The 13,554-nt window shown below is 29.6% G+C and overlaps 1 protein-coding gene across 3 annotated transcripts in view; it reads right to left on the minus strand.

Annotated features, from left to right (window-relative positions):
* The window catches only part of LOC100201385 (serine-protein kinase ATM), a 131,654-nt gene that overhangs the window by 95,983 nt on the left and 22,117 nt on the right, over positions 1–13,554 (minus strand). For 2 of the 3 annotated variants that reach the window (XM_065813277.1, XM_065813275.1), the window contains exons 14-15: positions 4,849–5,037; positions 198–281 (exon numbers count right to left, since the gene is read on the minus strand). In XM_065813277.1, coding sequence (XP_065669349.1) covers positions 198–281; positions 4,849–5,037 — 273 coding nt within the window. The remainder of the gene's footprint in view (positions 1–197; positions 282–4,848; positions 5,038–13,554) is intronic. The other variant, XM_065813276.1, reaches the window with a different exon arrangement.

Raw genomic sequence — 13,554 nt, forward strand, 5'->3', positions numbered from 1 at the left:
ATTTATTCTTTTGTTTTAATCAAAAAAAATCTAGCCCAAACATTTTTTTTTATCATTCTCTTTAATACAAACACAAAATGTCTTGGAGGTTTGGGATCCCTTTAAATATTATAAAGATTTTCAAATTTACGTAAAACTTTATGTTTGATTAGGATTTTTTCATTAAAAATAAAGAATATCACACTTATTAAACTTACCCAAATTTATTGGTTTTACAAAACGCAATTGGTGTAGAGGATATTAGACAGGTTAAAATAAATCCAACCAAAGGAAATTCACTACTGTAACATTAAATAACATTAAAAATAAATTACTGACATGAAAAAATCTCAAACAAAATTTCACAAATTTCATATAAGCAATTTTATAGTTAAAATTAATATGTAGTATAAGTAATATATTACATGGAACAATTATTACATTTTTATGTCATCTAAGTTTACAGAAAGCCTTTTTATGCAACAGCTTACAGAAAGCAAAGAAGGGAGTTAACAAAAAACTTTAAAAAACTTGCATGAGTTGAGGAAAACATGAAGACAGAAGAGAATTCTAGGTCTTATCAATTTTAATGGAAAAAAAACTAGAATAAAAGTTTTTTATGCACATAGAAATAGTTACAGTTAAACAGATGCTGAAATATGAGTCATGCATGAATGAGTTTTGGTTGATGGAACAAGTGTTGATAGAGCAGCAACGTGTAGTAAGTGAGTGAGGTTGAATTTGACTGAGGCCAGGTTTGATAAAATATAGCCAAGGTCAGGGCCCAGTTTGTGACCAGGGCTACATAAACACCTATACATCCTAAAGTATAGTTTTTTTTATTAAAAATTCAAGTTAGATTTTGTATATATATATATATATATATATATATATATATATATATATATATATATATATATATATATATATATATTTATATATACATATATAAACATCATTATAATCAACATGATATCATAATCATCATCATCATCATCATCATCATCATCATCATCATCATCATCATCATCATCATCATCATCATCATCATCATCATCATCATCATCATCATCATCATCATCATCATCATCATCATCATCATCATCATCATCATCCTCATCATCATTATCGCCATCCTTGTTAACATCATCATCATCATAATCATAAGGCATTAGCCTTCCTCTTTTATGCTGTCTAATATAAACGATCTAAAGCATTTTCTTTCTGTAACTAAAGTTTGTTCATACAATATGTAAGGTATTCTCTTCAAGTTTTCTTACTTCTACCACTACTATTTTCTCTTTAAGCTGCTACCTCTCTACATGCTGATACCTAAATCACTTTAATATTCTCTAACTAATGTTGTTAGATAAAACATTTTTTTCTAATCTGTCTAAGATTATGCCTCCTTTTAGTGACATGAGTCACACCACACATCTATCTGATCATCTTCTCTTTTGGCAAATACTACACCATATAAATGCTAACGTTTATATAAATATATAAGGATATTGTAGGCCAGCATCTAAACAAATACAAAACATATATGTTTATACCCATATTATGTAAGCATAAATGTGCACCTTGGATGCTTTTAATCCTTCTGGAATAAAAGTTTGGAAGCTTTTCCTTCTCTTCAATTTAAAGTCAAGCCTCATTCTACTCCACATTTTTCACCATCTTGAGCAGTTGCTTTGTCAAACCATAATCATTTTTCTCTTTGTTCTTTATTGTTCTCCTTCTTCCCAAGACTGCAATCTTTTAGATGTAATTTCTGATCAAATCAACCACTCTCTTTTTACTCCTCTGCCAATATTATTGTTATTGGTGACTTTAATGCTCATTACACTGAATGGCTTGACTCTCATGCCACTGACCTTACTGGCACTAAAGCTTATAACTTCTGCAATTCTCAATCTCTTACTCAGATAGTTAACTTTGTGACTCGTTTTCCTGACAACCCTAATCATTTACCTTTACTCCTTAATTTATGTTTTATCTCTGTCCCTAGCTTATGTTCAGTTTCTCCTTTAGGTGGTTCTGACCATGCAATGATCTCTATAAATCTTTCATCTTGTACTACTTTTTTGGACTCACCTTATCATCACACTACCTACTACTACTCTAAAGCCGACCGGGATTCTTTTCATTGTGAGGGTCCTTGGGCTAATGTCTTTTCTCTCTCAGCTGATAAATGCGCTTCCTACATAACCTCCTGGATTCAGGCAGGAATTGAAGCTTTTATTCTTTCTCATTGGCTCCAACTCAAGCCTCATTTTACTCCATGGTTTTTACCCTCTTATGCAGCTGTTATATCTAATCATAACCATTTTTTTCATCTCAAAATAACAACTGTCTTGAAAAAAAATGGCTATTTATTATTGTAAGAAATCTTCGTAAAAAGGCGCTTTCTGATGCTATGCTCACTTAATCTCAGTTTACTAAATCTTGCATCTTAACTCAGAAGTTAGGCTCTAGAAACTTTTCGAAAATCTTCAACAGCGTTATTAACAAGGGTAGGTCTAACATTCCATCTCTCATTCATGAGACTGATCTTATTACCTCTCCAAAGGATAAGGCAGAACTGTTTGCAAAAAATATTTCCTTAAATTTGACTCTTGAATCTTATGGCAATTTTCTTCCTTCCATTCCAATTAAACAGGTTAACCCATTGTTAGACATTGAAATCCCTCCAGCTTCCATTGCTATAATCATATCTCAATTAAACTCTTCTACAACTTGTAATCTAGACAACATCCCTAAACTATTAAATTAGTGCTTGACTTGAGTCTTGTTTTCCTGTTTGCTGTTAGCATTTGTGGTTCTGATTTTCAAAAACCAATTATCATCCGATCAGTTTTCTTTCTGTTATTAGCAAGGTCTTTGATCAACAAACTTTTTACATCCCATTTTGAGTCAAATAACTTACTGTCAGATAATCATTACTGTTTTTGATCCTCTTGCTCTATGGCTGACTTGCTAACTGCTGTGACAAAGATTTTATTGTGCATTAGATGGAGGAGGAGAGGCTAAGGCTATTGCTCTCAACATATCTAAAGCTTTTCACAAAGTTTGGCCTGCTGGGCTTCTCTATAAGCTTGCTTCATATGGTGTATTTGGGAAAGTTTTTGAGATTATCAAATTGGTTCTTTCTAACAGCTTTATTAAAGTCATCCTCAAAGGCCAACACTTCTCTTCATTTTTAATAACTTCTGGAGTACTTTAAGGTTCTATCCTTGTTCCAGTTTTGTTTCTTATCTACACTAATGATCTTTCCAATAATTTATATCTAAAGTAGCTCTTTTTGCTGAAAACTCAACTTTATACTACTGAAAAAAAGTCTTCTCTTTTCGATAACTTAGAACAAGCATCTTGAATCTGATTTCACTTCTGTAACAAATTAGGGCTCACAGTGGCTTGTAAATTTGAACTCCAACAAGTCTCAGTTATTTACTGCAAACAACTACTGCAGTATTGTCGACATTCCTATATTGATAAATGGCAAACCTCCCACTGAGTCCTTTTATTTACATCTTCTTGGATTATCATTTATTACCGACCTTTCATGGAAACCATATATACAATCAATTGTTAAATTAGCATCCAAGGTTGTTTCTCTTTATTATGTTTGCCATTTTCTTACTCCTGAATCTATTCTCTACCTATACAAATATCATATTCATGCCTGTATGGAAAGCTGTTTTCATATTTGGGTTGGTTCTTCTAATAATGCTCTTTCTCTTCTAGACAATGTCCAAAAACACATTGTAAACATATTTAGACCCGCTCTACCTGCCAAGCTTGAGCCACTTTCCCATCATTGTAAATTTCTTTCTCTTTTCTACAAATACTACCATGGCTGCTGCTCAAAGGAGTTATCAACTCTTGTTCCATCAACTTTTGATCCATCAATGTTTGACTCGTTATTCAGCTAAATCTTATTTGTTTACTGTATCTGTCCCTGCATGCTCTTTTATCTTCATGTTTTCCTGACTTATACAACCTACAACTTTTCAAGTCTTCTGTCAACTGTTTCCTTGCTCTATTCTTTTTTTTTCCTAGTAACTTTTAACTTATTAGTGGTTGCTTGCAGCCTTGTTGGAAGTGAATCTGATTTAAAAAAAAAAGACATCAACCTAAAAAAAACCTGGTTGCCTAGGAAATGAGTCGCAATGTTATCTGAGTGATCTGAGATTTAGAAACTTTGAGTTTAAGCAGCAGACTCATTGGTACTAGAGAACTGCAATTAAGTGTGATGATTATTAAAGTCACTAATAACAATAATATTGGATTTGGATAAATAGGAAACAACATTGAAAAGAGTGTGGTCTTGAGAACAATACATAGAACAAAAAAAAATTGAGGGAAGAGATGAAATCAAAGGCATATAAAAAAATAGCCAGAGGATTCAAATCTGATTTCACAAGAAATAGGTGAATTAAAAAACAACACTACAAAGTAAATTATTTAACAAAAAACAACGCAGCAAAGTGATTTATTTAATAAAAAAAAACAATACCACAAAGTTACTTCAAAGATTACAAAGTGATTTATTTAATAAAAAAACAACACTACAAAGTGATTTAATAAAAAAAAAGCACTACAAAATGATTTACCTATTTGAAGGAAAAAAATATGATAAAAATGAAAGAATTTAAGCTTTAGTTATAACATATACAGAAGTATGTGTTTTATTAGAATAATATTAAGAAATATAAATATATTTTCTAATATATTTAATATAACTATTTATTACATATAGTGTTATATATAGTATAAAGGACATTTTTTTGCATTAGCTTAAACTCTGTTGTATAATACACAAAATACAATTCAATATAATATTCTGAAATAAAAAAATGAACATACCTACTTAATTTTTCAATGAACTTTAGATTTTCTGCTTCATCAGATATAGGTATAAGCCAATTTAATAAATAATGACGCAATGGATAATTTGATGAGACATTAGTGCAGAAAAATGAACTGGTTACCAAATCAAGATTCTCTGGAAAATATTCTGATTCTAAAACTACTTTTAATAGATTCAGCGTTTCACTAAAACAAAGACAATACATTAAGTATTCATTGATTATTTAGATTTAACATTATAGAATATTATCTTATTTTTTGATAATTTAACTAAACTTAAAAAAATATTCAAAATGATTATTTAACAAATAACGCCTCACATTAAATAATTTTTTAATGTGAATAGAATTAATGAACAGTTTATGATATAAAATGAACTTTATATTACTTCAGTCTTATGATTTTATGGAGAAACAAGTTGAACATGGTTTACCAGGTAGAGAATGGGGTACCTTTTGCTTACAAAGCAAGTGCTCTACAACTACTTGGTACATTGACTAAACTAAACATTTTAAATGCAGATATTCTACGTTAAGAATTGTTTATTTTGAAAAATATATTGAGCTAAAAAAGAGCAATTATCTGTTTTTATAACAACAACTTTAATATTAGGCATAATGAAATAAGTGTAAAACCTCTTTAAGAAAATGTTTTATAGTATTCTTGTCATTTCTCGTTTATCAATAATATTAAAAAAAATAACAGACCATCTATAATCTTCATCAATAATATAAAAAAATACCAGATCATAATCTTCATCAATAATATAAAAAAAAAACAAGATCATCTATTCAAAAAGTCTTCTTTTATATATTATGGAGTTTCTGTAAATATTTAAAGTAAATCAGACAATATTTAAAGGTCACTACAACCTTTGTAGCAACTTACTTGTAAAAATTTTTTTAGCTGGTCAACATTGCTTTTTAGCTGATTTGAACATTTGCTTTTTAAATCTGCTGCTTCTATATGCTTTCATAATATTAACAGCCGATATTTTCCCTTAAGTTTTTTTTTACAAAAATATGCTTTATCAGAAACCTTACTTTTTAACACTATAGTCTTTAATTATGCAATTGAATACAGAGTAAATTTTTCTTTAAAATGTTAAAAGACACATTCTCTGCCAACCTTGTTAAAAAGAATTGATTGGTAATTTTTTCAACTAGTTAAGCACCTACTAAACTATTACAGTTGTAATACATATTAAAGCATGGAGATATTTACAACCTTCATAAATGTGGATATGCATGTATGATATGCGAATATACAACTTGTATGCAATATATATTATATGCATATATTTACTAAAGTAGTAAATTTAAATCAAATTTTAAATAAATTGATCAATGCAAAGTAATAATACATATTTACTAATTTACTAAACCTAGAAGTATAATCTGATGTGAGTATGCTTTAAAAATTTTCTCAACTTTATTGAAACTCAATTTCTTATTTTAATTTAGATTGAGAACTAACATAACTTAAAAAATGTTTTAGGAACTAATATCATTTTTAAAATGTTTTAAGAACTAATATATTTAAAAATATATTTTAAGAACTAATACAATTTTGAAAATATTTTAAGAACTAATATATTTTTAAAAAAATTTAAGAACTAGGATCATGTCTTCCCCTACTGTGAAGTAGTCCTTACCATTTTTGAAAAAATAAGTAAATGTTCTAAGTTTTTATTTTATACATTTTTTTAGTATTGTTTTATACAAAACTTATTTCAGTAATAATATATTTTCAAAAAGATTTATTTTTATAGTTTTTATTCGCAAATGATTTTTTATTGTTTTCTTAAGAAAATCTTTTACAGTCAAAAATTTTATCTGTTAAATGTTTTTGGCTAAAATATAATTTTTTTTTTTTTTGCTAAAAGCATATAACAGCTGTAAAAACATTTAATTTTAAATTTTATCAAAAAATACTATTATTTTTTGTACAACATTTTTAATCCTTGACACAGAAGGTGATTACAAAAACTATATTAGTTAGCATTTACTGGTTATTGAAACACTTTGGTGGACTTGTTTTATTTTTTTTTTTTTTTTCTCTAAAATACCATTTATGTTAATCTAAATTACCACATGAAGGTTATTTAACCCTAGATAACATTCATTTGATATTTTTTACTTTTTAATACTTTATTTATGATATGAAATGAATTATAATAAGATTTTAGATTTGAAAAAGAAAAAAAATATTCAGAAAAAGTTATTAAAGTTAATATATTCTGACAAACAACTGCAGGAGCACTTACAGCAATAACTTACAGCGAAGAACTAAATGACAACAACAAAAAAAAACAAAAAAAAAGATACTTAACCCTTTATTGTTCACTGTTGCCATATGGCAACAAAAACTTTGAATTGATTCTAATTGATTCCAGTTCCGTAAATTATCAATTTAGTGATATTTTTACATAAATCCAACTTTGTATTTCTTATTCTAGTCAATGTTGTTATTGTTGCGCTAATTTAAATTGGTGTAAATTTACCACACTTTTGGGTTACTTTTGTAAGTAAAAAGTACATGCAACTTTTTGCCCTACTTAACTGATAATTAACTGAAATTCTTTTCTCCTTTTATTTTTTTATTACAAGTGTATAGTTGTTTTAAATGTGTTAAAATTAGGCTCTGTGTATAAAGCTGAATTGGGGTATAACTGGGGCAAATGAAATTGTTGCCGTACGGCAACATTAAACAATAGCGGCAGTATTTTTTAATCATTTTTGTTTTTAATGTCTTATTTCAAAGTATTTATTTCTTATTATTTATTTAAATTATTTAAAATATATAATTTTATTAGCTAGGTTAAATCATTACTTATATTTTAGAAAAATATCTTTGAATTTGCTTTTCAGATGGAAAGTAAAAAAAAATATCAATATAATGTTTCAGAGGTTCTAGAGTTTATTTTATGTTCTGATTCAGAATTGTCAGAATTAGCTGATGATGATGATGAAGGTGATGAGGATTGGTTTGAAAGTGATCACAATATTGATTTTAATCTTGTTGGTAACAATATTGCAGATCACTCAAGTTAGTGAAAATTTTTTTCCTTCACATTTTCATACTTTGTGTTGCTTAGAGTTCATTTTTATTTTCAATATAAGTATTATTTTGAGTTGTATAAACTTTCACATAAAATATCACTATTTACATTAAAGATGTAGAAGATCAACAAGATGATATAAGAGAAAAGAGTGAGGATGAATTTGGGGCTGATAAAGAAGACAGTATGTCAACAGATAGTACTTCAGAAATTTCACACATCTTCAAGTGGTCTAACAAAACATCGGAAACAAGTTATTTGTTTACTAATAATTTTAGTAAGCCTCCTGTAAATTTTTCTGATATGACAGCACTAAACTTCTTCAAATTGTTTTGGGACAATTCCATAACAGAAATATTAGTAGAGCAAACTAACCTCTATAGTGTGCAATCAACTGGAAAAAGTATAAACACAAGTTTTAATGAAATGGAACAATTTATAGGTATTCATATGTTGATGTCAATTGTCAAATTACCATCTTATCAAATGTACTGGGCAACTGAGACCAGGTATGCTCCAGTAGCTGATATTATGCCAATAAATAGGTTTAAAAAATTGAGGCAGTATTTACATGCAAACAGCAACGCACTAAAAGATGTTGGAATAAATAAGACTAACAAAGTTTTTAAAGTTCAGCCTATCCTAGATGCAGTTAGAAACAACTGTATTAAAATGGAGCCTGAAGAATATCATTCCATTGACGAACAGATAATTCCAGCTAAAATAAAATGTAGCAAAATAAGACAGTATAATCCAAAAAAAACAGTTAAGTGGGGTTTTAAAAACTTTGTACGTGCTGGTAAATCTGGAATTATATATGATTTTTTTCTATAGCAAGGTGGATCAACTGGTGCAAACAAATGTAATGGAGATTTTGTAATAAAAAGGTTATGCAAATATTTACCAAGTAATGAAAATCACAAACTCATGTTTGATAACTGGTTTACTACTTTAAACTTATGTTTGTCATTAAAAACTTCAGGTATACTTTGCACCGCAACTATTTGCAGTAATCGAATACAAAAATGTCCTTTATCAACAGATAAAGAACTTAAAAAGCATGGTCGCGGCAGTAGTTCCGTAATGAAAGACAAAAATTCTGATCTGGTTTTGGTTAAATGGTTTGATAATAAGTGCGTTCATTTGGTTTCTACATTTTCATCTCCTCAATCTTTAACATCAGTCAAGCGTTGGGATGGGAAAAAAAAAGCTTATACTAACATAATGTGTCCTGAAATTGTAAAAGATTACAATGAAGCAATGGGTGGTGTAGACTTAGCAGATATGCTAATATCTCTTTATCGAACCAATATAAAATCAAAACGATGGTATCTAAAAATTATATTTCATTGTATTGACATTTGCAAAGTCAATGGTTGGTTACTTTATCATTGGTTCGCTGACCAGATAAACTTACCTAAAAAAAAGCAAAACAAGCTTCTTAAGTTTACAATCGATATTGCTTGTGGACTGACAATGTCAAATAAAGTCTCTAGGACTCGTCCAGTTGGAAGACCATCAAAAAGTTTCGAATGTGAACCTCTAAGTAAGCGTGGTTGTAAACCTTCAGTGTGAATGCCAATTAGTGATGTACGCTATGATTTGTTGAGTTATTGGCCAGAGTTCCACAAAAATAAGAATCGCTGCAGATATTGTCTGACTGGTTACAGTCGTGTATACTGCACCAAGTGCAAATTATCTTTATGTTTGACAGGCGGGAAAAACTGTTTTCAAAAATTTCATAAAAACGAATGTTAAGCACAGAGTTTTTAAGATCAAAGAATTTCATTGTTAAACTTTACATTAGGTTCTCTTTTTATTTAACATAAGCTAAACAGGTTAAATAAGCTTCTTTGATTTTCACATAGTCATTCTGACCTCTGACCAACCCCTCCCCGGACACTCCTTGCTGAGTTAAATATATTTCTTGATGTAGTAATTATTTTATGATAATATCACGTAATGTGAACAAGTTTTATTTAATAAGTTCTATATATAGTTTGCTAACATATTTAAACATAACGGCATGAAAGCAGTCTTTTTAAAATTTTTTGTCTATTACCTTTATCGTTCAATGTTGCTAAACGGCAACAATTAAAATTTAGGTGTTACTGTACTTGAAATAAATTTTTTTTTTTTTTTTTTTTTTCATATCTTTATAATATTCATTTAAAAAAACTAGTTAAATAATTTTTTTAATAGTTTTTTCAATATTCGAACAATAAAGGGTTAAGAAGAAACAAAGTTCAGAGGAAATTTTTAGTGGATAATTTTTATGAAACTAAAAAACCAATGTTTTATTTATTTAGCAATCATATTAAATTTATATATTTTTTTCCGTATATTTTAATTTTAATCACTGTAGATGAAGAAACGTACTATATCTTACAAAAAATTAAAAAAAAAAAACAATAATAATAAAATAATTTTACTCAAATTTGAATGATATAAATTAATTAATAATTGAGTATAAATTATTAATCCAAAATCCCTAAATTTAAATCTGCTACGGTTTGGGAGTAATGAAATTTAATAGTTAAAAATTTTCTTAAAGTCGCGGTAGGGGAAGACATGACCGTAATATAACTTTAAACATGTTTTAAGAACTAATATAATTTAAAAAATATTTTACGAACTAATATAATTTTAAAAGAACTAATATATTTTCAAAAATTTTTTAAGAATTAATATAATTTAAAAAATATTTTAAAAACTAATATGAGTATCAATGTGTTTTCAATGAGTATCAAAGTGTTAGCAACGAGTATCAACGTGTTTCAACGAGTATCAAAGTGATAGTATCAGACCATAAAAGTTTTTATTTATCAATTGTATTCAAGAAACTTACTTAACACAACTTGTTATTAAACCAACAATTCAGCTAAAATTAAATGATTATACAAATAATCTAGATCATATGTCAGGTCAGGTTACCCTGCTACAGGTAACATGTAACCCAGTACAATCTACTTTATGTCCTGCTGCCTTGTAGGATATACTTTTTTAGGCAAAAGCTAGGAGAAGCCAACTCCGACTTAAAACACAATATGCCTTAAGGCTCTTGGTTGAATAAAGACTAGAATGGTGTTTTGAAAAAATTTCTCATCTTGGGCAGATGTTAATGCATCCGGCAACTAGCTTGTAGAAGGCCTCCTAGGAAAAGACTTAAGGGGTAAACAGATTCTATCTGTTGACCAGCCTTGCACGCCTTCTTCATCTATTAGACTGACGCAGATGTATTTTTAATATGTTGTTTTAAGTTTAAACATTGAATGCTGGATCTTCTTATCTTCTTGACTCAATGCATGGGTTTTGCTTGTGTCTCTGTTTTTATGACTTGGCAACTCATTCTTTTATCTCCTAATGAGGGTACAGCTCTAAATCTCAGTTTTATGATTCTGAGGCCAGCTGGTAGTAAAGTTTCCCAAATTCTGTGGTAGCTCTAAGAGAGGCTCATTCCATCAACAGCTGAAAAATATAAAAGTATTAACAGTGTTATATTGCGCACCAATATTGCTGTTGGTGCTGACTTTAATGCTTATCACACAGAATGGCTTGGCTCTAGTGTCAGTGGCTCTGCAGGCGTTAAAGCCCACAATTTTTGCCTTCCTCAATCCTTAACTCAAATAGTCAACTTTCCAACTCGCTTTCCAGACAACCCGAATCATTTACCTTCACTACTCGACTTATGTCTTGTTTCTGATCCTAGTCAGTGCTCAGTTTTTCCACATTCATCCTTAGGTGCTTCTGATCACAGTTTGATCTCTCTAAAACTATTATCTCATTCTTCTTTGTCATCTGAATCCCCCTATCATCGTACCTTTTACAACTACCTAAAAGCTGACTGGGACTCTTTCTGTGATTTTCTTTGTGATGGCCCTTGGGTAGAAATCTTTTGTCTTCCTGCTGACAAATGTGCTTCTTACATAACTTCGTGGATTCAGGCTGGCATGGAATCTTTTATTCCCTCTCGACAATTTTAGGTCAAGTCTCACTCTTCTCCATGGTTTTCCTCACATTGTGCTGCTGCAATTTCCTATCAAAACCGTTACTTCAATATCTATCACCTAAACAATTCTCCAGAAAACAGACGTCTATTTATTACAGTTAAAAACTATTATAAAAAGGTTTTGTCTAACGCCAAAGCTCACTATTCTCAGGTCATAAAATCTCATATTTCATCACAAAAGTTAGGCTCTCGTGACTTCTGGAAAATCTTTAACAGTATCAATAATAAGGGGAAATTTGTTATTCCACGTCTCTTGGCCCTATACTCTTTTTAATTTACATTAACGATCTTCAAGATATTCTCATATCTAATGTGGCATTGTTCGCTGAAGATACTACCATTTATTCTTGTCGTGATAAGAAGCCAACACTCTCTGATTGCTTGAAAGGAACATTTGAGCTTGAAAAGGATCTCACTTCTGCTACAGCATGGGGCTCACAGTGGCTGGTGAACTTTAATTCAGATAAAACTCAATTTTTTTCAGCCAATCATTATTGCAATAATTTAGATCTTCCTATATTTATGAACGGTAATGTACTCGATGAGTCACCTACTCTTCATCTTCTAGGATTAACTCTTACTTCCAATCTTTCTTGAAAATCATATATCAAATCTGTTGCAAAATTAGCATCTGCTAAGGTTGCATCTCTTTATTGAGCTCGACACTTTATTACTCCCAATTCTATTCTCTATCTCTATAAAACTCAAATCCGGCCTTGTGTGGAATACTGTTGCTGCATCTGGGACGGATCTTCTAATGATGCCTTTTCTTTTTTAGACAAGGTGCAAAAACGCATTGTAAACATAGTTGGACCTGCTCTTGCAGCCAACTTGCAACCATTATCATCGTAATGTTGCTTCTCTTTCTCTTTTCTACAAATACTATAATGAACACTGCTCTAAAAAGCTACATCTCTTGTGCCATCTCATCTACTAAAATTCATTCTTATGTTACTCATCATTCAATGAAGTCTCATCCTTTTTCTGTGACTGTTCCTAAGTGCTCCAAAAACTCTTATTCGTCTAGTTTTCTTCCTCAAACATCAGTTCTTTGGAATTCACTTCCTTCATCTTGCTTTCCTGATTCTTATAATTTGCAATCTTTTAAGTTATCTGTCAATCATTATCTTGCTCTACCATCTTCATATTTTCTCTTCCAGTAACTTCAGATTCTAATAGTGGTTGTTTTCAGCCTTGTTGGAAGCAAAGATATTTAAAAAAAAAAAAAAAAGATCTTATTTTAACAGCAAACCCATTTCAAATATGAAGTTTAGTTCACACTGATCTTTTAGGTGATACCCATAGAGGTCATCAAGTTCTGAATTTTAACTTCAACACCATGCCAAATGATCAAATGGATATAGAAAATTCAATTGAAACCACAAAGCTACTATTTAGAAGAGGAAATTATAAAAAATTCACAGAGTTTTTGGAATTCAAAAATTTAGACGTCAATCAGAGTTAGTTAAAGTTTATTAATATTTATGAAAAGGGTAGTGATGAATGTATACCTAAATAAAAATCGAACAAAATAAATTTCAGAAACAATAAAAGATCTTTATGGATGAATGCACAACTTAAGCACAAAATAAGACTGAAGAGAAACCTTTGGTATTGTTACAAAATATCAGAT

The sequence above is a fragment of the Hydra vulgaris genome, chromosome 12, assembly GCF_038396675.1.
Source record: "Hydra vulgaris chromosome 12, alternate assembly HydraT2T_AEP".
In the NCBI taxonomy this organism is placed as follows: domain Eukaryota; kingdom Metazoa; phylum Cnidaria; class Hydrozoa; order Anthoathecata; family Hydridae; genus Hydra; species Hydra vulgaris.